This window comes from Ornithodoros turicata, chromosome 3, assembly GCF_037126465.1.
Source record: "Ornithodoros turicata isolate Travis chromosome 3, ASM3712646v1, whole genome shotgun sequence".
NCBI lineage: Eukaryota > Metazoa > Arthropoda > Arachnida > Ixodida > Argasidae > Ornithodoros > Ornithodoros turicata.
In genome coordinates, this window is record NC_088203.1 from 90,574,556 (window position 1) to 90,597,876 (window position 23,321).

General features: G+C 48.5%; 1 protein-coding gene across 3 annotated transcripts in view; it reads left to right on the top strand.

Annotated features, from left to right (window-relative positions):
• Positions 1 to 23,321, top strand: part of LOC135388801 (B-cell receptor CD22-like) — a 442,796-nt gene that overhangs the window by 392,398 nt on the left and 27,077 nt on the right. For all 3 annotated transcript variants that reach the window (XM_064618610.1, XM_064618608.1, XM_064618609.1), the window contains one exon: positions 11,493 to 11,561. In XM_064618610.1, the coding sequence (XP_064474680.1) occupies positions 11,493 to 11,561 (69 nt within the window). The remainder of the gene's footprint in view (positions 1 to 11,492; positions 11,562 to 23,321) is intronic.

Consider the following 23,321-nt stretch of genomic DNA (forward strand, 5'->3'; position numbering starts at 1 on the left):
GAGTTCTCGACCGATATACGCCATCTCTCCGGCCTACAAAACTCCGTTGCCGACGCTCTCAGTCGCGTAGACATCGCCGCCGCTACCTTCTCTACCTTGTCACTCGACGTCATCGCCGATCTGCAGCTTCACGATCCCGGGTTGGCCTCTTACCGCTCCTCGCCAACACGTCTTGACCTCAGGAACGTCACGCTGCCTGGAGCTTCGTCAACCGTCTGGTGTGACGTGCCTACCGGCACACCCCGCCCTTTTCTCCCGCAAACGATCCGCCGTGCTATTTTCGACCAACTCCACGGCGCGGCCCATCCCGGCGTCTGGGCTACACATAAGCTGGTATCGGCTCGCTACGTCTGGCCCAACATGCAACGCGACATCAAGCGCTGGGTCCAATCCTGTCTGCCGTGCCAGCGCTCCAAAATATCCCGGCACACGTCATCTCCACTTGCAAAGTTCCCGGCACCGGACTCTCGCTTCTCTCATATTCACATAGATATCGTCGGGCCACTTCCACCCTCGCAAGGCTTTCGCTATCTGCCCACCATCATAGACAGACTCACCCGCTGGGCTGAAGTCGCCCCGCTTGCTGACATCACAGCCTCATCTGTAGCTGCAGCCTTCGTCCAGTTGTGGGTCGCCCGATTTGGCGTCCCGGCTACCATAACGACCGACCGCGGTAGGCAGTTCGAGTCCGGCCTCTTCGCCCGCCTTACCACCATACTCGGCTCTCACCGCGCTCGAACCACCGCTTACCATCCTGCGGCGAACGGCATGGTAGAGCGATTCTATCGTCGTCTCAAGACCGCCCTCAAGGCCAATGTCAGTTCGTGCTGGACCGAAGTGCTGCCTCTCGTGCTCCTCTCGCTTCGTGCGACCGTTAAAGAAAATTTGGGCTGCACGCCGGCGGAAATGGTTTACGGCGTCACGCTCCGTATTCCCGGTGACTTTTTCCCGACTCCAGCCAATCCTCCCCTCGCTGACCTGACCTCCTACGTCGACCGCTTGCGCAACACCATGGCCCAACTTCGCCCTCAACAGGTCCCCCAAACTCACCTGGGAAAAGCGTGCAACGAAGAAGGCCGCCACTAGATACCCCACTGTTGCCGTTCCGGATCACTTCAGCGCGCTGAGTTTAGCGGCAAAATGTTTTTGTTGTTTCTGCGAATGAATCTAGTCTTTATATGTCCAAATAAAACGCGTATAACAACTTTTTCTGTCGTGTTTCACTTTTCGGTCCCGTTTTTAAACGTGTTGAGCGATCGGAAGGATCTAGTGCACGGCTGCGTGCATCACATAGCGTACCTGTCGTACCAGGCGCCGCAGGCGCTGCAGTCGTCCATTTCTCCTTCGGTGACTTGGCCTGGCTTGGATTGTGCTTCAACTGGATCTTTAGCGCGCTACAATCCACGCAAGCCAACGTCTGGTAACAATGGGGTATCTAAGGGCGGCCTCCGGCATTGCACGGATCGGGATAGGAACAAATACATGGGAAAATGGCGACCTTGGGGGACCTGGCCCTCAACCTTCGCGACCTTGCACACGACCCTCCTTCCAGCACCCACTTCTTGAGCCCGCCACCCATGTATTTGTCCGGCATGATGGCACCCGCAAGCCTCTGCAGCATCCCTATGATGGACCATTCAGTGTCATCAAGCGCTGTCAGAAGCACTTCACCCTTCAGCTCGGAATCCGTCAGGACACAGTGTCCATCGACTGTTTGAAGCCTGCATTCTTGGATGAGCCCGGAGAGTCCCCTTCCTCTTTCGCGTCGGTTTCTGCCCCCACCTCAGGAGTTGTTTCCCCCGTCGAGCTTCCCTGCTCACCGTCTCCCAGACCCGCCACCTCAGCAACTACCTGCTCACCTCGCCACGTCCGCTGGGCCCTCCCCCTTGCCACCGCCTACCCATGACTGTCGACCGCTTCGCTAAGGGGAGGGCCATGTAGCAGTGCAGCACCTTCATCCACATCGCTACTGGTGCGAGGCACCATCTCACGAGCACGATCATTAACGCATCAGTTGGGCTCTCGCCACTAACCGAACAGGTTGTATACCCAGTATACCCAGCCAAAGAGCCGGCTTGCTCTCCAAAAAGAAAAAAAGGAGAAAGAAGCACAAAAAGAAGGAAAAAGAACAAACAAAATATTACGCATGTGCAGTTCATGAGTTCGGCAGGTACTAGTTCTTCCCGTAAGAAATGATGGATAACAATTAATGAAACGCATTCTTCCACATAAATGCGAACGTAGCCGCAGAATAGCTATTACACGGAAGATGAAACGACGACAGAACGCAGCGCGATCGATAGCGCAACAGACGCTATAGAACTTCGAAACAAACCTATATATTGTATTAGATTGCTAGTACCTTGGATGGAAGAAACTTGATCAATGACTGATGAAGCGTGCGGCTAAAATGGATGGGGAGGAATTGGAATCTGTCTGGAGGCATTGCTCATGTGGTTGCTTGGAATTTGCAAAGGAAGATCAAACGATTCTGGTGAAGAGTACGCGTCGGAAGCGTCTTTCGGCTTGTAACGACATGCTGCCGGCGGTACCTCTTTTTTTTTTTTTTTAATCTTTGTGTCTCTGCATAATACGCGTCACGGAAAATTATAAGAGAAGGACAGTGGGGTTTTCACTGTGGTGACGTCTTTTGGGATCTGCGCAATGGTGTATTGTGCGGCAACGAAGTTATTAGGTTCGCTCATTGGTAGCCGCCACGGTCGTGCAAAAGATTGGGAGGTGGTGGGTTCGAATCCTACCAACAGGATGCGCTGTGTGAGGTTTTGCCTGGGTTTTCCAAAGACTTTACAGGCAAATGTCGGCACAGTTCCCCACCTGAAGTCGACACCGGACGCACGCTAACCCCCTGGCCCCCACTCCTTCCTGCTGTCCTTTCTCCATCTGTCCACATCTGTACGCCGCCCATAGCCACAGTTACTTCGCGGTGCTAATACGGAACTAAAAAAGAAGTTATTAGGGTTTTTGTACACCGTCCGATTATGTGACGCCCAAAAGCAATGTTATTTTTCAACGCGCTTTCGACAGCCTGTTTTCTTGCGATACAGGCCTAAAAAATTGTATGCTGCGGCCGCGTATTGGCACAACGGCCCGAACCCATTGCAGAATCGTTGCAGCACGCACCGAGGACCGTCATTTTAAGGTTTTGCAATTGTGCTTTCCAGCTATCAAGGTACAAGGTAAAGAAAATGCGGCGCAAATCCATCACTATAATATGTCAGTTAATGCGGCAGTAATATATTACGTCTAGAAAAACCATCGAATGCAAGACATGTCTCTCGAAGAAAGTCGAGAGGTGTTCTCAAAAATGGTTTCTTTTTCTGTGTGCGTGTTAAGAATCGTAGCAGTGCTGTAGATTGGTGATCCATCGCCATGGCTTGAACGTGAGTGCTGAACTTTCCAGTAACGCCACGTCTAAGTCGTAAACTGTTTCATCGACCGATATGCTAAATCGAACTGATTTGAATCCAGGTTGACGCCGTGAACAACGTCCTTCAGCTGCAGGACGAGGTTTGAGACTGCATGTGACCTCCATCTTGAAACGTGTGTTCTGCTGCTGCAAACTCGTGTTTAATGGGAAGCTTCTTCTTTCCAATCGCAGAAAAGAATCTGCTCCCCTACCATTCGAAAATAATTACAAAGGGCGATCCGATTCCACAATCCAATTACTAGAAACATAACCCGGTCACTTCCGAATGGAACAGACGGTGCGGAGAGCGACCTATACAGCTCCAGTAGACCTCTAGCAGCGAAACGTCATCATGACGTTGGTACACAGACTGAAACCGAAGCAAATCGGAAGAGGAGGGCTGGGTTCCACGAATGGGCACTTGTTCGCTGCCTCCTATTGATAGAAAAGTAGGACCGAAGGTCGCGTCCCTCTCAGGGACCATCGTAATCTCCTCAAGACCGTGGCTTTCGGGCACGACCTTGCTCGCTCCTAGCCTTCAGTGTAGTTCAACTCTACCAAATTGGCGGCGTTGTCGAACACCATGACGTCATTTGTTTACAAACAGGGAGAGGTCTATTTGTCCGCTTGCGGCACTGTCACCGCAGCGTTCTGCACACCGCCTGGAGCTGAGCAGAGCCCTCATTGGCACTCGAACACTCGCTTCCGCTGTTCCAGCTTACGCAAGTCCTGGAAACAGCGATGACACTGTTGCACAGAAATCCGAAGGTGACCTTCGAGAGCTCTGAATGGGGAGCGAAAGGCCTGAGCAGCTCCGCCACTGGCGAGCTATCTCAAGGACATACGGGCCGTCGGCCTTCGTTTAAGACGAGCTCACTGCTCGACACTCAGTGCGAAGTGTTCGGCGCTAACACGCGCCAAGCGTCATGGAGCAGCTGGTCGCACTGGCGCGACCTACGTCTGCATTTTCCCATGAACTCTAAATGGAGGACAACCTTGTACTGTTTCTGATGATGGCGTCGTGGAAGGAGAACCAAGCCGCTAAAAGCCGCAAAATGTCAAACATTAGTTGGAATTGTAATAGCGCTTTCTTTCTTTTTCTTCTTCTTCTTCATAATTTGATGTCAGGTGTTCCCGCGAAGGCGGCTCCCGTAGGCTAAAGAGCGTATAGCTTTCTCACCGTGACAAACCTCGCTGAACATAGATCATGGATCAGAGTACGTCCTCCATCCGGACTGGTGTATTATTGTGTTGGTATGAATATTTTCCTCTGTGAGGCCGACAACGGCGAGCTCTTTCAGCACTACAGCCACCACCACCTCAGACGCTGTTCCCACCACCACCACCACCACCCCACATCACACGCTGTGGCTTGGCAAGTTAGAGACCTAATTCGAACGATCGAGGACTTGAACTGAACGAGGACTCCATACCCTCACATATGGGCATAGGCGGCAATGAACAAGCGGAGAACCTTGCAGCAGCAGCGCACCACCTTGAAGCAAACCTACCTGCCCCAATTGACCCTCACGCCACGCGCACGACAATAAGGGATCATATCACCATGGTTCACCTCCAAACAGCAAACCCTCCAGCAGAATACGCACCTGCCTGTCCGACTAGAGGACTTCCGAGACATACTACCACGCTTATACATCGCCTGAGAACGGGAAGTGCCTTCACACCAGCGTTCCTGCATAAACTTGGACGAACAGAGTCATCATACTGCAGCAGCTCTAGAGAATTATCCGACATGTGCCATCTTCTCCTTCGTTGCGGGAGGTATCACAGCGAAAGGCAATCCCTACTTCGACGAGCACAGGAACGACTCTACGCTCTTCTAATGACCTCACGCACCCTCAAGGGTCAAGATATACCCTAAGGAAAATTCGGGAGGCACTCCTCAGCTTCCTAGAAGACACCGGTCCCTCGTCACTTTTGTAATTTCATCCACCCCTAACCCCTCTTATTCCTCTTTTATTTCTTTCTTAACTATTTCGCTTATTCTTTTCCTCCCTTACTCCCTTCCCTTGGAAATGTAACTTGCCGCCATTATTCTGAGCAGGCAGACCACATTTATTTTTCTTAATAAACGTCACAACCACCACCACCACATTACACGCTTTAAGACAAATGTCGGCACGGTTCCCTATGAAGTCGGCCCAGGAAGCACGATCCGCCTCTGCGATAGTCGTGACGTTGCCCGACAGAGCGTGGCCGACTACGGCAAGGGTTGCATCACCACCACCACCACGACCGGTTGGAATGTAAATGACATTATGTTTGTGTGCTTTGGGTAGATATACGAGAGGAGAGTCGTTCGTACAGATACAGTAGTGAGCAGATATGTTGTGGGCTATGGGGAGATGATGGACGAAGTCTGATTCTACGTTTATCAGAAGTTGTCCATAACCAATCTGCCGTTGGATCTCCAAATCTATGAACGCACCAATGACGTCCCTAAGTACGATTTTTTTGCTGTAATTCCCACGTAGTGGCAGCTTGAAGTATGATATTTCGTAGTTTATGGAGAAACAAATAAGTCTATCGTTTGAGACTATTGCTCCAGTTACGGTCTCGAGACGCCAAAGACCTCGCGATCGTTACATAAAGCGGCATGGCGTTCGCAATAAACGGACATATGACACGCAAATACGCGGCAACCGAGATCACTTCGCATAAAAACTACGTTTTCGTAAAAAGTTTCGTGGCCCTTTTCCTCAAAAAGAAAGCCAGAAATCCGGTTTATCGCATTTGCTGTTTTGCCTTATTTGTTCTGATGCGAACGCGAACATTACGCCAATATGCTGAAGCCTGCCGAGGCGAGCGAGAGTCCAGCGTCCCGAAGGAAACATAACAGCGCAGTTGTGACATCAACGCGCTCAGTATGGGGCCAAGTAGCACCGAGGGGGAAAGCTCTGGGTAGTCCAGATGTGCGAGACGGCGCCGGAGACTGGATCGTCCTTCGTACTACTTGCAGTCCAGGGTGACGTCTTGCAAGGCCGCTTCTACATAACGCGTGGGGCAAAAAGGAGAAAGGAGTTGGCTCATCTTAAACAGGAGTTCCAATCCCAGTACCGGCTGTGCTGTCTGGTGTTTTTCCTGGGTTTTCCTCAGACGCTTTCAGACATACGTCGACACAGTTCCCTTAGAAGTCGGCCCAGGATGCACATTCCCAAAGGGCATCAGTCGTGACGTTGCCCACCTCTGTGAGGCCGACAACGGCGAACCCTTTCACCATCACCACCACCGCCACCACCGCCGCCACCACCGCAACCGACGAAGCAACGACTCCTCGCTACGCGGCATGCAGCCATGCACAACATGGGCGATTAGCGGGTCAATTGATCGAAGGAAGGTGTTGGTGCGGGTAGCTTTTTGTTGAAAGAGCTGGTTGCAGTTGGCAGTGAACACATTCTCAGCTGGCACATAGAGAGCGTAAGGGGAAGACCGTGTGCTCCATCGTAGGGTTATTTACCTGTTCATGGATGTATTCTCGTCCACCAGGTTGCTTCAGACGCTTTAGTGTGTGCGCGTGTTTTCTAGTATTATTTCCTCTCTCATCTTCTTCATGTACTGTTCTACATGAAGTGGGGTAGGGTACCGCATCGCCGCGGTGAAACACCCCATGTCGTCATCATTATCTAGTTGTTGTTGTAAGGGGAAGGACAGTCGACTTCTCAGTGTCGTGGGCAAGCCGAGCCAATACATCAGCACGAGTATGGGGGGGGGGGGGGTATATGTTTATTCACACAAAAGGAGATGTCAGCCAGGCAAGTACCGGCTTGCTACTCCTTAAAAAAAACAGGTGCGGGAGAAGCCGCGATGGCAACGATGTGCTACGGGCGGTGAGGCTTGCCGCCTGTGCTTCCGAGGGTGATCATAATTTCGGTGGCCTTGAGGTACTCGAAGAGTACCTTGGTAACATCCCGTTGCCCAGGGCGCGGGACAGGCCCGAGGAGGGTAGCGAGCGAGAGGGGGTGGTGGCTCAAAGCTTAGAGGCGTCGGGCGAGGGCGGCACGGGGCGCCGAGAACGTCGGGCACGTTGGCAGGAGGTGGGCTATGTCAGCGATGGCGCCGCAGGCATCGCAGTTTGCGTTGCCGCGTCTGCACATCTTGTGCAGGAGTGACGGCATATAGGCGACGTTAAGGCGGAGTCGATGAAGGAGAGTTTCCTCGGCCCTGGTAAGGTGTTGGGTGGGGTAAAGTTGCATCGCGGGGTCGATGGCTCGAAGAAAGGTGTTGCATCGAATAGCGTCTGCAATGAAGTGGCGGGTTTCAGAGGCAGACCATCGACGAATATCAAAGAGGCAAGCTGATGCCGTGAGCGGTAGGTTTGCGATGGGGCTGTCACAGCTATGCGCGCGCCTTGCAGCAGCGTCGGCACGGGTATTCCCAGGGAGGCCTATGTGGCTGGGAACCCACTGGAGCCAGACGGTATGACCGGAGGCGAGAATGGAGTTGTATGACGAGATAGTCATTGCGTGGTGGTCGTTGATCGCCTGGGATCCGTGTGAGCTGATAACCTCTAACGCTGCCTTACTATCCGTAAAGATGGACCAGTTTTCCTGTGCCGAGATGGAAATGTGCTCAAGCGCCGCGTACACGGCAAAGAGTTCAGCCTCCGTTGATGAGGATGACGTCTCGTTTGCAAGTTTAAAGGTGCGCTCGATGACCTCGTGGGGCACATAAAATGCTGCGCTCGCCCTGTCAGGTACGACCGACCCGTCGGTGTAAACAGCTAGCCGCTGGTCATGTAGCCTGGAGAGGTGCTCCAGGGCAAGCTGACGTGCGACAACGGAAGGCGTGTCATTCTTTCGCCCAAGGCCGAGGATAGTGAAGCACACGAAGGGCCGGTCGAGAGCCCACAAAGGAGGGGCAAAGGACACGGTACAAGAAGGCTGGGGCACAACCACCCGCAGGCGGTCGACAGCGCCACCAAAGGCAAAGTCGGGGTAGTCACTTCCTATGAGTCGGAGATAGTGGAAGGGGTGCCGCGTTAGGATCCGCGTGTAGACTCGAAGGGTCTCCCTGTCACGCAGGATGTTTGCAGGTGATTCACGTGCCTCCGCAAGGACTGAGTATGTTTCAGTCGTCTTAGGCAAGCCCAGACACACTCGAAGGCTGCGGACCTGGATATTGAGGAGCTCACGCTCGCCAGTCCTACTCAGGCCGTGCAACACCGGGAGGCTGTAGCGCAGCAGGCCTAACACGACGGAGTGGTGTACTCGGCGCAGGTCGTCACAAGACGGACCCCACGACAGTCCAGAGACCCGTCGCAGGACGTTCGCAAAGTTGGACGTCTTGGCCGAGAGTGCCTTGATGTGGTGGGACCATGACAGGCGTTTGTCAATGATTACGCCGAGATATTTGCAGTGCGGCACGAATTAGAGAGGGGTTCCAGAGACATGAACAGGGTAGCGGGCGAATGACCGCCCGGTAAACGCCATGCCGACTGTCTTGCTCGGGGAGACACGTAGTCTCCTATCGGCCAGGTATAACACGATGGTGTTCAGGGCGTCTTGTAGGCGATGTTGAATGGCGTCACGCCGCATGGCAGAGGTCCATATGCAAATGTCGTCAGCGTAAATTGTAATGTTGGTATGCTCAGACAAGTGCGTCGGGAGTGAAGCAATGATGAGGTTGAATAGGAGCGGACTTAACACACTGTCTTGCGGTACGCCGCGATGGACAGGGAACGGGGCTGTGTCACCTTGCGTGGTGCGCACAAATAGAGTCCGATCCGGCAGGAAGTCGCGGATCCACGCCGTCATGCGGGCCCCGACACCCGACTCTTGCAGCGTTGCGACAACAGCGCTGTGGAGGACGCTGTCATCGGCTTTCATGACGTCCAGGAAAACAGCGGCTGTGAGTTGGCCTTCAGAGTATGGGGGTCAGTAGATTTGAAAGCAAAGTGCGCACTGCGCAGCCGTCCAACCTTAAGCAGTCTTTGCGCAAGGCAACTTCCTGAACGCAGGAAGGATGTCTTCTGATTCGGAGAGAGAGGGGGGCCTACGCCTTTTTGTGGCAATTATCATATATCCAAATTCCAACAACAAGCCGTACGCCTCCTCTCTTTGAAGAGATAAATCTATCATTCATGGCAATGACTGGCGCACAGCGTGCTATACGGAGAAGTTCTGTTTTTAGAGAGTAGGCTGCGAGCTCTGGATCCTCGGCGAAGGTACGTCTCGAATGCAGAACATCGCCCAGCGTGCGATTTCTGGACTGTGCGACGTGTTTGTCCCGCAGCTATTGTATGCACGCTAGTCGCCTAGGGTGTGCTCACTAGTTGCAGTTTGCTGACAGTATCTGCAATTTGCGTTGTGCAGTAAAGTCAATCTTATATAATTGCAACTTAGTACATGCAGATCATGTTTGCAGTCTAGAGAGCATTTGTTTGTACGTTACGAAGAAGTCCTCTCAGGGGAAGACCTGTCCGTTAATTTCGTATCTGTCGTATCCAATACGACATCGCCAATAAAGAGTAGACGAATGGTAGACGTTCAACTAGCAGGCGAGAGTTGTCTTTGTCCTGGTGTCTTTATGCTGGCAATATATGAGAAAAGGCACGCGAGAAACTATACCCATCTCCAACCTGACTGGCCCCGAGATAAAGCACCTACAGCGGAGAAAACAAGTAATGCAACCAAGTTCTGTGCTTTACGTATTGGTTTATAGAGAAAGGAAGATAATAAATAAAAGAAAGAAAATAATAAAAGCAAGAAGAATAAATAGAAACTTACGTTTACTTCACAGTGGCAGAAGCAACATCAAATGCTGCTCTAATTGGCTCAATTTGTCGAATGGGCACAGCGCTACGACGCAAGCAAAAGGTTATACATGGTATATAAACACGTCGCTCACAGGGTGAGATAACGCACTAGACACTTCCGCTGCGTGTCCTGTGATGTATATGTAGTTCCGTGTTGTCCGTCCAACTAACCACGATGCTTGCCACCAACGTTTGTTCATGATGGCTATACCACAGCCTCAACTTTTGAGAGACAATCGCGTTTTTGGTACACAGAGCCGCCTCCCCTGAGCAGGACGATCGCACCTTCCCAAAAATCACATTCAACAACGCAGTCTCTCTCTCTCTCTCTCTCTCTTTCTCTCCCTCACATAATAGCGTTTGCGAGTTCCCGCCATAATGTCCCTGTTCATTGTAAATTCGTATTTCAATTTCTAGTGTTCTTATAATAAAAATCAAAGGCTACATTTCTTGTCGGGCGAAGTGTTCAAAGGGACGGTCGCATCTGTTCGAGTCGATTTCGAAGCTATGGTGTCATTTTATACCTCGTTGACATCTGACCACGGTATCCAAAATCCCACGCGAAGTAGTGGCGCTGTTTGACTGCTGCTCCATGGAATACATGACAAGAGCAGACGCCTGATGTTGAGAGTGTGCCGGAATTCCCTGCCTGGAAAAAGGCGTAAACGTCATTCCCAGCACCACCAATCAGAGCGCGGCCTTGAGAAAAGGGATGCCGCGAGCCGAGGGCCGTCTTGACGGCGCTATTCTCCTTTTAGCGATGCCCTCTTTCGCGTCCTGTTAGGGTGTGACGTCACACCTGATCTCGTTGTCCCCGGAGCCTCCGTAGCTGTGGAAGCAGCGCTGATGTTTAAAATTCGTTGATTAAAAAATTGCTTTGCGGGCGAAGTAATTAGCCAAGTATATAATTGTTTCGTAGATATGGATTTCTGGGCGCGACCGTCCCTTTCAACATTACGAATGTATGCATTTATGTGTTCGACAAAACTGTTCAGTGCTTCAAGGTAGAAGACGTAAACGTTAGGTTCGCGCAATTGCAGAGTGTATATGCATTGGTGTAAGGTGTGATATGATGTAGTGTGATGTGATGTGATAAAGAAAAATTGGGTATGTAAGATGTAAAGAGAGACGATATATCACTAGCTCAGGAACGATCCCTTTTTAACCCCTGTCTCAAAGTAAAGAATCCTTCGAAGAAACGGTCATGTGGCGAAGTCCACTACTCTAGCTAGGACGAGACTTTGAAGTCAATAACGCACAGGAGTCACGTGACATATCCTCTGTTTACAGGTCCATCTGGAGGGCTGGCGTTAACAGCTTGTCTCGTGGCCGCGCTAATAGCGCCGCGTAGGATTCAAGGTGAGTGTCATACTTCGAATGGGAGCGAAGGGACGAGCAAGTTGTCCCACTTCGTGTTGTAATTATCTCACCTTCGTATAGCGTGTGGTCGGCCTTGCTGTGCCCAAATGTCATGTTGTTGCGCGATAGAACAGGCAGAGACAGCAGAAAATCCTGAGTGTAAACGCGTCAGTCCCAAAAGTCCGGGATCATCGCGTGTGCAGTCGTGTAATAATAAATAATAAAAATAATAGTAACAAATAATAATAATAAAAGTCGGCGATGCATTGATATGCCTTTAACTACCTTTTATCGGGCAGTAGCTGATAACATAATGTCCCTCAACAGTTTGCACACTGAAACAACGTGAAAACATTTGTAGCATTTTTCGTCGTGTTAGTATTTTTTAACACAAATACAACTATCGCGCATGTTAGGATATATTCAATCTCCGTGCAGATGCTGATATGGGCTAACATGGGAGGTCACGGCGCGGACGCGGATTTTAGGTGCACGGCTACCGTGCAAACGTTATCCGCGCTCATCCCCATTGTTTGTCTGTCACTGCCGCACCTTACATATACTAAACCGATATATTTGACACCATTATTTCCTTATTGACCGAGGGCAGGTGTGGTGCGTGGGCATGGATGCAAGAAACCTGTGGGTTGGAACCAAAACTATCACAGCGGCACTCAGGCAAAAAGGTCAAATTCCCTATTCCATTCCCTGTTATCTCCATTCCACTCCCATTCCATTCCCATTCCATTCGAGGTTCATATAACGCTGGAATGATTCCAGAGTCATTCCACTCCGGTGTGGCAACTCCGCAACCTTGGTTCTCAGTGGAATTTGTTTATGTTACACATACAGCTGGCAAGTGTTATTGAAATGGTTTTAGAAACAGAGAGGAAAGATCCCCCGTCCCTCTCTGTGCAGTACCCTTTGGTGCCCTATCTTAAACACTTTTTTCAATCTGTTTCCGAAAATGCCTTTCTTTCGACACCACAGCGTTGCAATTCTACTTCTTTTTCCGACGGGTTCTTGTTCTCTGCCCACCAAATTTTGTGCCGCATTGAAACACAAAAACGAGACTCTTTCGCGTTTCCGCTCAGCGCTAATAAGCCTCCCATATCGTTAAGAGTGTCTCGTTTTAACAATAAGAGGTCTGAGCAGCTGGCCGCACAAATCCGATGTACGCCTCTGTTCTTTTTCTTTTCACCCCACTTCTCTCCCTGTGTAGTGATATTTACTGGTATATACATCGTCACCGCCACAGCGTCACACATATTATCAGTTTCTAAATAATAATTGGGAGCAGATTTACACGTAAGGTGAGTCCGTCAGCAATTGCATGGCTACATGCTATTGTCAGTTTCGTTTCCAATGTTTTCGGAGGTTTTACGGTGGCTGTCTTGAGTGCGGCCATATTAGGTTTAACATAATTTATAAGTTTTTCGAACGGAAAAAGCAGGTGTTGATTGGTTGGTAAAAGAATAAAATGCAGAAGCAGGTGTGTGACGCATCAATCTGGTGGATAATGCGCGGCACGCTGTCGAAAGCTGCTGTCTTTATTTCTCAATCAATCAATCACTGTTGAAGGAAAAGGACCAAAGTTGAAAATGAGGAGAAAAGGTGTTCTATATACGTCCTTTCATCGCTTCAGTATGCTTCGTTCAGGACGCACACACATACAAAAAAAGTGCCTTGAGCAAGGCACGTCGACAGACTTAGTTTCATCCTATACGGACCGCAATTCCAATGCGGGATTGGTACTCCATTTCATCAGCAAATAGTGCGCATCGCACTTATTTAACTCTCACGCACGTCGGACCACAAATGCATAAACCGCGGGTATCTTCCAAATGAGGTTCTTCTTCGGGCTGCGTCGAAAAGGTGGGCGACACGCTGTGAATGATTATTCTTCCTTGCGCAGCGACGTACATTGCGAGTCCTTGCGCCTCACTTTCTCCCTTCCTTCTCTTTCGTTCATATTTTGCGTCACCTCCCCGTGCCACCGGCTCTCGTGCTTTAGCTGTTGAGATGATCATCTTCCACACCAAGACTGCCTGGTGACCCAGGTTTGAATCTCGGCAGCGACTATGCTGTCTGGGCATCTTTCCCTGGATTTTCCTCAGTCGTTTTAAATCAAGCGTCGGCACACTCCCCTTCGAAATCAATCCAGGAAGCACGATCCCCCTGGAGTCACTAAATAGGGGTACAGAGTATCGCATTCGTTTTCCGCGTCGGAGCCGCCGTTCGGTGTCCGCGATTGGGCCCGATCATGTCACGTGGTTTCTCCTTCCAAGAACGCGCCGTCCATGTTGGATCACCCCCATCCAAAACCGGTTTCCTGGGTTGCGAGATGGTTCGACTGCGCGTTGTTCTCCACCGGAGAAGGGGGAGACTGGCGTCCCATTGCTAGGCGACGCAGCCGTGCCTGACTCAAAATGGCGGGCTCGCTCGCCGGCGTGGCTCTATGTCGCTGCTCTGCTCCCTATTTAGTGACTCTAGCAACATGCCGCCATCTTAGCAGGCAGATCGCTCGGCTATAAAATGCCACCAAGAAACAAACAACCATATATTAAATTCAACAGCAGCAATGGGAGGCTAGCACATTTTTCGTTTTCGCTGCTGCCTTCCCAACGGAAATGCGAGGCCGTTCCACCTCCATTAAAATCCGCAAAAACTCGGCGATCGACATGCTTAATCTCAGACCTCCCCTTCGTGTCGGTACTTTGTTCGATCATGGTGACCACAGAGAGTGGGCCTTTGAAATCCCCGGTTGAGATTCATTAGCTCCAATACAGCGACGTGCATCACCCGAACACTTTAATTCGGAATCCGTTTTATTAGGCCCATAAGTTTAAAGGGAGAAACTCCAGTAGCTAGACGAAGTCTGGCCCGTTGCCAGAAGCTTTCGACAATTATTTTACGGCTGCTGGGGTTAAGAGCTTTCATGTTTGAAGCCCCCGGGAAGGCACTGAAAGCTATATGCTGATACGTGATAAACTTGAGCATGTTTTGCTAAGTTATGATCCACATGTCATGATAATTACTGAAACATGGCTAAGCTCCGCTCACCCTGATGGCGTTATCTTCCCCCCGTCTTACAAAGTATATAGAAGGGACCGTTCAAGTAGGGGAGGCGGTGTCGCCATACTTGCAAAACATAATGTTGAGGTACATGCTCTCAATCAGATCGAACAACATGAAAGTCTATGCTGTAAAATTAACTTCCGCGGGAATACAGTAATAGTGATCGGTGTGTATCGAGCTCCTAGAGCGGTGCCGGATTTTATGCATCAATTGCATGACTATGTTGATCGTTATCGGAACCATAAGCTCATAATTGCAGGGGATTTTAATCTCTGGACATTGACTGGAATACCCTCAGATGTGGCGGGAGTGATGCTGTGAGCTCAGAGGTACAGTTAGATATGATAACAGCCTATGACCTAACTCAAATAGTGCACGAACCCACCAGAATAACAAACTTATCTGCATCTTTGTTAGATCTTGTACTTGTCAGCAGTGGTATAAGGTGGTCTACTGTTTCAGTTGACGGAGGCATATCCGATCATAGGTTGGTGTATTTTGTTGTCATGTTAAGTGGAGTAAGGAACAATGGGCCTTCAAAAATCATCACTGTTAAAAATTATGCTTCCAATGACATACAGGTTGTGGAATATCTGAACCGGGCTTTGGATACGTTTACAGACAGCGACGTTAATGTACTTTGGAATAAATTTAAGAATCACTGCAAACACTACTTAGATACCTTTATTCCAAACAAAAGGAAGCGTACTCAGAGGAATAATCCTTGGGTTACTAGACAAATAATACACATTAAACGTAACATTAAAAGGTTACGAAGATACGCGCACGCACACACATACATTGGATGGTGATGGGGTGGGCGATTCACCGCCGCTGAGGCGGTACACTGCCCTGTTTCGCGTTGGTAGAGGAAGGAGTCATGATGATGGGGGCTTTCAAAGAGCGGTCGCCAGACTGGTGAGGCACAAGTACTCCGCCAGAAGACGAAGGCCCTGCGTCTGGTAGGCAGCGTTCGACCACGGACCGAGGATCTTCGCTAGGTTGAACGGCCGCTTGTCAATGCGTTCCATAGAGACTTCCACACAGTAAACTTTTTTACACTTTTTTGGTGTAAATGGCTTGTCCCATAGCGCACACCTTTTTGGTGTTGCCTTTACACTCAAATGATGGGTGTTTTCTAATGCACCCTTTAGTTAAGTGTATTCCTAATAAAACACTGTTATAATGGGTGTTTAAAAACAAAAACACCCTTAAAATGGGAGTATTCTATTGAAAACACCTTTTATGATGGAATTATTTGCTAGCAAATATTCCCTCGCAAATAGTGTAATAGGAGCTTCCGCGGCAGCATACCGACACCACTGGCCGAGACATACAGTTCGACGTTCTTGCTTCTATGGCAAGCAGCACCGCGAACGCGGTAGACTTCCATCCGTGGTTCCATCGTAGAACCTAAACCGGAGTGCAATGCGTCGCAGGCACGCCTCGTTAGCTTGTTAACACTGTGGGACCAACGTGAGTGCAGAGGCATAAAGAGACCTGGGGCACCCTCAGTAGCCTATATTGGCGTGTCGGATGTATCATATACTGAAATAAAATTTCTTGGGGCACGTTCGTTACATGTGGTGGGGCGGGAAACGTTTGTAACGGTGGCGGGAATATGTTTTTGCAATTAGCACCCACGCTTGCAACGAGTCAAAGGTATAAGCCAAATTTCTAACATCCCTCCCTGTCAAATACTGTGTTTTTAACTCAGGTTATCGTATATAATGTGATTACTTGCTGAGCGGAGCTGTGAAACCAGCATAATTTTTCTCTCACGAAATAAAACACCATTTTTAACACCGTACTCCCAATTCAAATCAGTGTAAAAAAGGTGCATTCGACGGAAAACACCTGTTTCAACACCTCACTTTACACCCTTAATGATCCAAATTGGATAAGACGTGGTGTATGTCAATATTACACCTTTAGTAATGCACTTTTTGCACTCTTTGTGGAATAGAAAAGGGTGTTTTTATAAGAATACACCTTGTTTGAGCAAATAAAGGTGTAAAATGATTTACTGTGCATTAGTGCACGCTGGTGGAGGTATAGCCCACAAACCAGGATGACGTGGCTGAGGTCGCCATGTACTCAACAAGTGGGGCAGAGGGAAGACGAGGTGGAGCCGAGACGGTGTTGAAAGGCAGGTGTAAAGGCAACGTTAAGCCTCATGCGGTGGACGAGAGCAGTTAAGGGGTGCGGTAGTCGCGGAGGAAGGACGAGAGAAAGCGTGGGGTCTACATCAGAGAGAAGGGAGTGAGCTATGTCGTGTTCCCACTGAGCCTGCATCTTGGGACCGGTGAGTGTCGAGAGAAGGTGTCTTCGGTCGCCCAACGACATCATTATCGGGAAAAAGCTGCGTGCTGATGGACGCTCAATGCGGCTCTGTCTGCTTCTTCGTTGCCGCTGATGCCGACATGTCCGGGGATCCACTGCAATACTACAGTGTGCCCTGCAATGGTCGCCTTCTTATAAGCTTGCAGGATGTCAAAGACAACAGGACCAAGAGATCCACGTATCCCCAAGTTGGCCACACGCAGGAGCGCGGGTCTTGAGTCTGTAAAGACGACCCAGGACTGAGCTGGACTGGATGATATTTTTTGCATAGCAAATAGAATGGCATGAAGCTTGGCACACGTAGACGATGTCCTGTGAGAAAGACGGTGACCACAGGAGACTGACTGAGATGGAATGACAAATGCCGAGGACGATCCACACCGAGTAGATGACCCGTCAGTGAAAACTGACGTTGACGACGTGTAGTTGTCGTTCATCATGCCCAGGGTAAGCTGCTTGGCGACACACGGGGCTGTATCCCTTTTCCTTCCATGCAGGCCAGGAACAGTTAGGCCGGTGACTGGGCTTGACAGAGACCGTGGAGGGGCACTGGAAGCCACTGTCTTCACTACGAAACGCGGGACGCTAGGCTTCAGCTGAGTCATCACCGAGCGGACCTTGCAGTGCTTGCGCCTCAAGATCTTCGATACGAGCGGGTGCCGCCGACGAAGGGATAAAAGGCACAGGAAAAGTCGGCAGGTCTCACCGTAGCGAAGAGCATCCAGCGGGGTGTCTGTAGCATCTTCGCCGCCTAAAGACGACGAGCGCTCAGCTGACCCGAGCGCCTGGAATTAATTCACGTTCAGTTCTGACACAGAACTAGCTGGTTTTCGGCTCTTTCTTCCGTGGCACCTTTGCCACATTTCTGGTGCCCCGGGTTTGGACCTACGCGCCTCTTGGCTAATGGATCCACTCACTGGGGCAGTCCCGTCTCCCATGACTGACCCATCGGCTGGGGACCGTGTCTACCGCGCAGACGATCCTGCGATCTCGACGGCTGCTACGCCTCTCCGCCTACCTCCCTTTTGGCGACAAAACCCTCGTTCCTGGTTCCGGCAAGTGGAGGGCCAGTTCCATCTGCGGCACATCCAATCCCAGCAGTCAAAATATTTTCACATCCTTGCTGGCCTCCCTCCGGAAATCGCGGCGGAGTTGGATGACGTGCTCGCTACGGTTCCTGTTGAACGCGCCTATGACGATCTGAAGGCCGCCATCTTGAAGCGAATGGAGGTGTCTGAACGCGCGCGACTCCAACAGCTGCCTAACGAGGAAGACCTGGGCGACAGGAAGCCTTCGCAAGTGTTGCACCGGATGAGACAACTTCTCGGGGACTCTTCAACTGAAGGCCGCCTTTCGCTTGTTGTTTCCTCCACCAGCTATCCTGCGTTTACGCTATTTTATCAATCACGAAGGCAAACCCTTCAGCTCCATGATTTATATCTGTGGCGCAAGTATCCTTTATTATGTGCTGTAGAACGAAGGCGTCTTTATTTTGCCGTGCTATCCCTAATAAAATACTCACTTCTTTTAAATAGGTATTTAGTGCATTGCTTTCGTTGTGCTTGCCAAGAACAATGAAAAACATTTCGTGTCTTGAGGATTTTCGATATTCTATTTATTTCTATATTTCTATATATTTCGATTTTCTGCATATTTCGAAGATTCGCGGTTCATAATTGCAAGCATATTTCGGCAGTTTTTAGTGCGTATTTATCCGTGCTCTAATGATGAATATGATGACTACGTTTATGACTGTGTACGATGTTCTCGTTCGAACGGAACGCGTTACTCAAAATGGCAGAATGGGCCTGTTGGTACATGACTGAATAAAACCGGAGCACAAAACACGGACAAGAACACACATAGACGACACTTGCTCCACTATCAACAGATTCTTTTCTTTCTCTCTTTCTTTCTATCAACAGATTCTTTCTTTAAAGAATATGTTGATAGTGGAGCAAGTGTCGTCTATGTGTGTTCTTGTCCGTGTTTTGTGCTCCGGTTTTATGCAGGAACGCGTTACGTATCAAAAAGATTTTTTTTTTTTTTTGCGTGTAGTAATAAAACGATGGAGCGTAGCACGATTAAGCGCATGCACGTTGTAGTGTTCCTTAGGCATTTGTCCGTTTCGTCCACCTATGTCCGTACGCGACACGCATGAGTCGGTAACGTCTACAGCTTTCTGTATGCCTGTACCTCCACCTTTCTGTAACACTAAAACCAGTGGTGTACATATCGGCGCGACTAGTAGCGCTGCTATTGTGTGCACAACCTTTTTTTTTTCTTTTACTAGAGGAGTGGCGATGCAAGTACATTTTAAATTATACTGTAGCGAAAATGTATTTCGTTTACGAATTCAAGTCGCGGGAATCTTTTCATCCGTGCCGCCACTTGCCCGAAATGGAAGAGACACTCAGGAATAAAGCTAGACAGAGATAAAATTCCTATTTTTTTTTCCCTTCTTTATTGCATTACTTGCCATCCAAAGAGATATGCATAGCGCTCCTTTTCGACTTCCGCAACTTGAATTAAGACTCGTCAGATATAATCAACAATAACGCAGCGTTTAAAAAAAATCATATTTTAGAACTTTATATAAGTTCTCTGTTTATATATCTTCTCGCGTGTGTCCGCATAAGCACGTACATGAACAACGTACTGAATAACAAAATATGATGACAGCTTTTGTTGTACAAAGAAGTGCAAAGCTGTGGGCACGAAGATAACCCATTTCAGACTGGGTTTTGCGGCTTTATTCTTTATACGTAAACAAAACGCGGTATGGTGTGGAAAACGAGCACGAAAAAAAAAAAAAATCAGAAACAAAACGTGGTCATTCACGTTAAAGGTGCCACCGGCTTTGCTGTAATGTTTTTGTAACGAAGGCGTAAGATCCCTTGGGCGGGATTAAAATAAAATTTAGCTGATAGAGGGTCCCCGAAAGCGATCGCGTTATTCTTTCACATGAACCACGTAATTGAGTTCGTGATATTCATCAAATGCACAAAATGCAACAAAAATACTCTTCGGGGCTCGACAGTCAGAGTATTCAGATACGCTCACTGATGTTCTTTGCGTCTTTGGTTGGTAGCGGTAGAAAGGCGACTGACGTTGGAGCGTGATAAGACTTTTATAGTCCTTTACATTTCTTTTTTTTTTTTCAGGGGGTTTCATATGATATCGTTCCGATGATGCTTAGTACCGGCAGTGGTCTGAGCCTGTGAGAATGATAGATGATGACAGTGTTGCCCTGTCCATTTCCCTGGGTGTTGTAGTTGCCCGATGAAAAGAAATACATATTCAGCACCGTTTCTCGTACTAAAGCAGCTAGCAAGACGCGGACGTTATGTATGAACAGGAGCAGGGGAGGGGGCACGAGAGAGATTATTGTATTTTTATTTTTTGTAATATTCCATGATTACTTTATTGTATATTTTTATATCGTCCGTATGCATAATGATAGTGCTTCTCCAAACTCGATTGCGTTTGTACAAGAAAAATGCAAATTGAATGTTTAAGCAACCCAGTGGGATCAAGTATAACAAAAATAAAATTATTGTTGTTGTTGTTATACTTTTCAACTTATAATCCTGGTTCTGGGAACTGCAAAAAAGCGTCTTCACCTTGTTCGCCTCACTGGTGTTGGCAGCGTCGGTGCCAGCAATGTGGATTAGGCGAGATAAATTGGATCCAAATCAAGTCCTCACTGTTCGTGTTTTTTTCTTGTTCCTTGTTTCTTTTTTCTGTTTTCTTGTTTTCTTGTGTTTTTTTCCTTGTGACCGTGAATCCAATCCAAGTCAAGCCTGGATTTAAATTTGTGCCGGCAAAATGATTTGGAATCCGCATTTATTTCGTTGACGTCAAATCAAATCCCCTTTCACATCGGGATTTATCGAATCCGCCATCGAATGCGAAAAGTTGGCTCCCTCAAACACTACAACTGAAAAGCTTAGCAGTGGCTTCGAGCTACAAAATTTTCTCAGCATACGCTACTATAGGCGTGTGTATTACAAATATTTCGTAGTAACAAGTGGCAGTGACGAGTAAAAAGTACTGTACAGTGGCAGTGCGACGAGCATTTCGCACTCAGAGCAAGGAACGACCAACAGTTGCAATGGGCCAACACGGAGAGATGGCGAACCTTATTATTCCCAAAAGGTGATGAACGAGATGTTGTTTATAAGAAAACGAAAGCTCAGGATTTTTTAAAAATAAAAATACATGAGAGCAGCGCAGGCGCCGCTTTTGCGTGGGTACGGCCAGGAGGACATTTTATGCCAGACAGTACGACTGCTTGTCTCTGGAGCTTGGATAAACTGTGTTAATAACCTAAAACTGAAAACGAATGCATATGCAGTGAACTCTCGTTATTATGACCATGGTCGTTCCCGAAAATTTGGTCATAATTAGGAATTGTCATATTAATGGGGGGGGGGGATTTGCAGAGGTTTCACTGCATTGTTTCCCCTGAGTATGGTCGTAAAGCGCGTATGTCAGGTTATCGAGGGTCATATTAACGACAGTTCACTGTATATATGTGGGTAAAATAAGGTGCTTTTCCACTTTTTGTTTCGAAGACTTTACACTGGCAAAATAGTTGGGTATGCTCTATTTTTTCTTAGAACCAATACACATAACGTACGTATATGACACTACCCTAAAAAGATTACCGTGGTACCGCTCTTGTTGGTATAGCTGGTAAACGGAAAGGACGAGACCCTGTAGCTGATAAAATATAAAAATGTAATCGCAGTAACTACACGCGGATAAGTTACTAAAAAACGACAACTGAGTTACAATTAAGTACTGTTACATGACCTGCAAGTAATTAGGTTAGAAAAACTAACTTTGTGTTTTCACCTGATGAAGTGCAGATTCGCCAACGAAAGCTTGTGAATGTTAGTTTTATTTCAAGGAGTGCTTCACTCCCTGGACATATTGTGTGCTCACTACTGGCTAATTCCAGCGAATTTCGACCAAGCAAGGAACCTGACCATCTCCATTTTTTTTTTAAATACATTCTTCAGGGGACGGGAAATGATGAAAAATGATCCTATATTTAAAGCGACAGTCCGGGAAAACCGGAAGTTGATTTTTTCCAACTGCCGCGGAGGCTTACATGCTGTGTTGAAAGTTTCAGCTCGCAAAATGGCGTGGTTTTCGAGATATCGAATAAAAAATACTCCTCTGAAGACATCCGGTTTCGTTTTTCTCCCTCGCATACTCCTTGCCCCAAGGATCCTCTATGTACGTCAGCCATCACGTGAGCATGACGTCCCCAATGGACAAAGTGGAGCGGAGGACTGCGCCGTTGCTGGGAATGCAGAGAGGTGTTTTTGTCATTGAGTGTACTGAACAGAAGGCTGCGTCGTGATATCTGTCTTTACATTGACGCTACTCTGCATTTTAGTCTACATAACGCGTGATCACTACTCAAAAACATCATAATGGACAAATGCTAGCACGCAACAATCAACTATCGCGCAAACAGGCATCCGCAAGTCACGTGCGGCATTGCTCTTATGCACGTCACACGAGAGCTCGCTGCGGCCTTTACTCAGGACCAACTGCGGCATAGAAAAAAAATCGATTATAAATCGTGCGATAGGATTTCTTCTGAAATATTTTGCGCAGTTGTTGTGAGGAGTATTAGAAATCATAAGGCGGTGTTTCCCAGACCTATGTTTTCGACCAGTCTGTCACTTTAAGCCCAAATCTTCAGCCATTTTCGAGGGAGAGGGGGAGAAAGAAATTCGTCGAAATGTGACCCAGTCATTTCGAGCTACTTTGAGGATTTCTCAATTGAGAACTGTGCGGTTCTAAGAGCCACGATATTTTTCACCTGCTCAGTACCACATGGACAAAACTCTGTCGTCTTCCTACCCATTTGTATCTGAAACTTTTTTCGTAAAAAAATGGCAAAGTCTCAAGAAAACGCGAAAAACGCCGTTCTTCGGAGCCTTCCTGTACTGACATCGTTTATCGGAGAATAATGAAACCTATACCATTGGTCTCGTAATTGCATGCCCTATCTGTTGATACTATTTTAATTGTTCTAGAGTGAATCTGCTAGAAGCAGATTGTAAGAATTTCACAGGCGGTGTCGCGATTTAACTGTATTTCGGCTGGCGCTAGCAAAAAATGGCTACCAAAACGTTTCCGCGATTTTCTTATATGTTGCGCAGAAACCCTTTCCTAACACACAGAAAAAAAATTGAGATTCGTATTTGATTTTCGGTCACGCTACGATTTTTTAAAGTGACAGTGTGCACGCGCGCTGCGCGCTGCCCCTAAGCGTTACTCTCCCGCAGCTGGTCGCCGTTACGGTCGCCAAGGGCG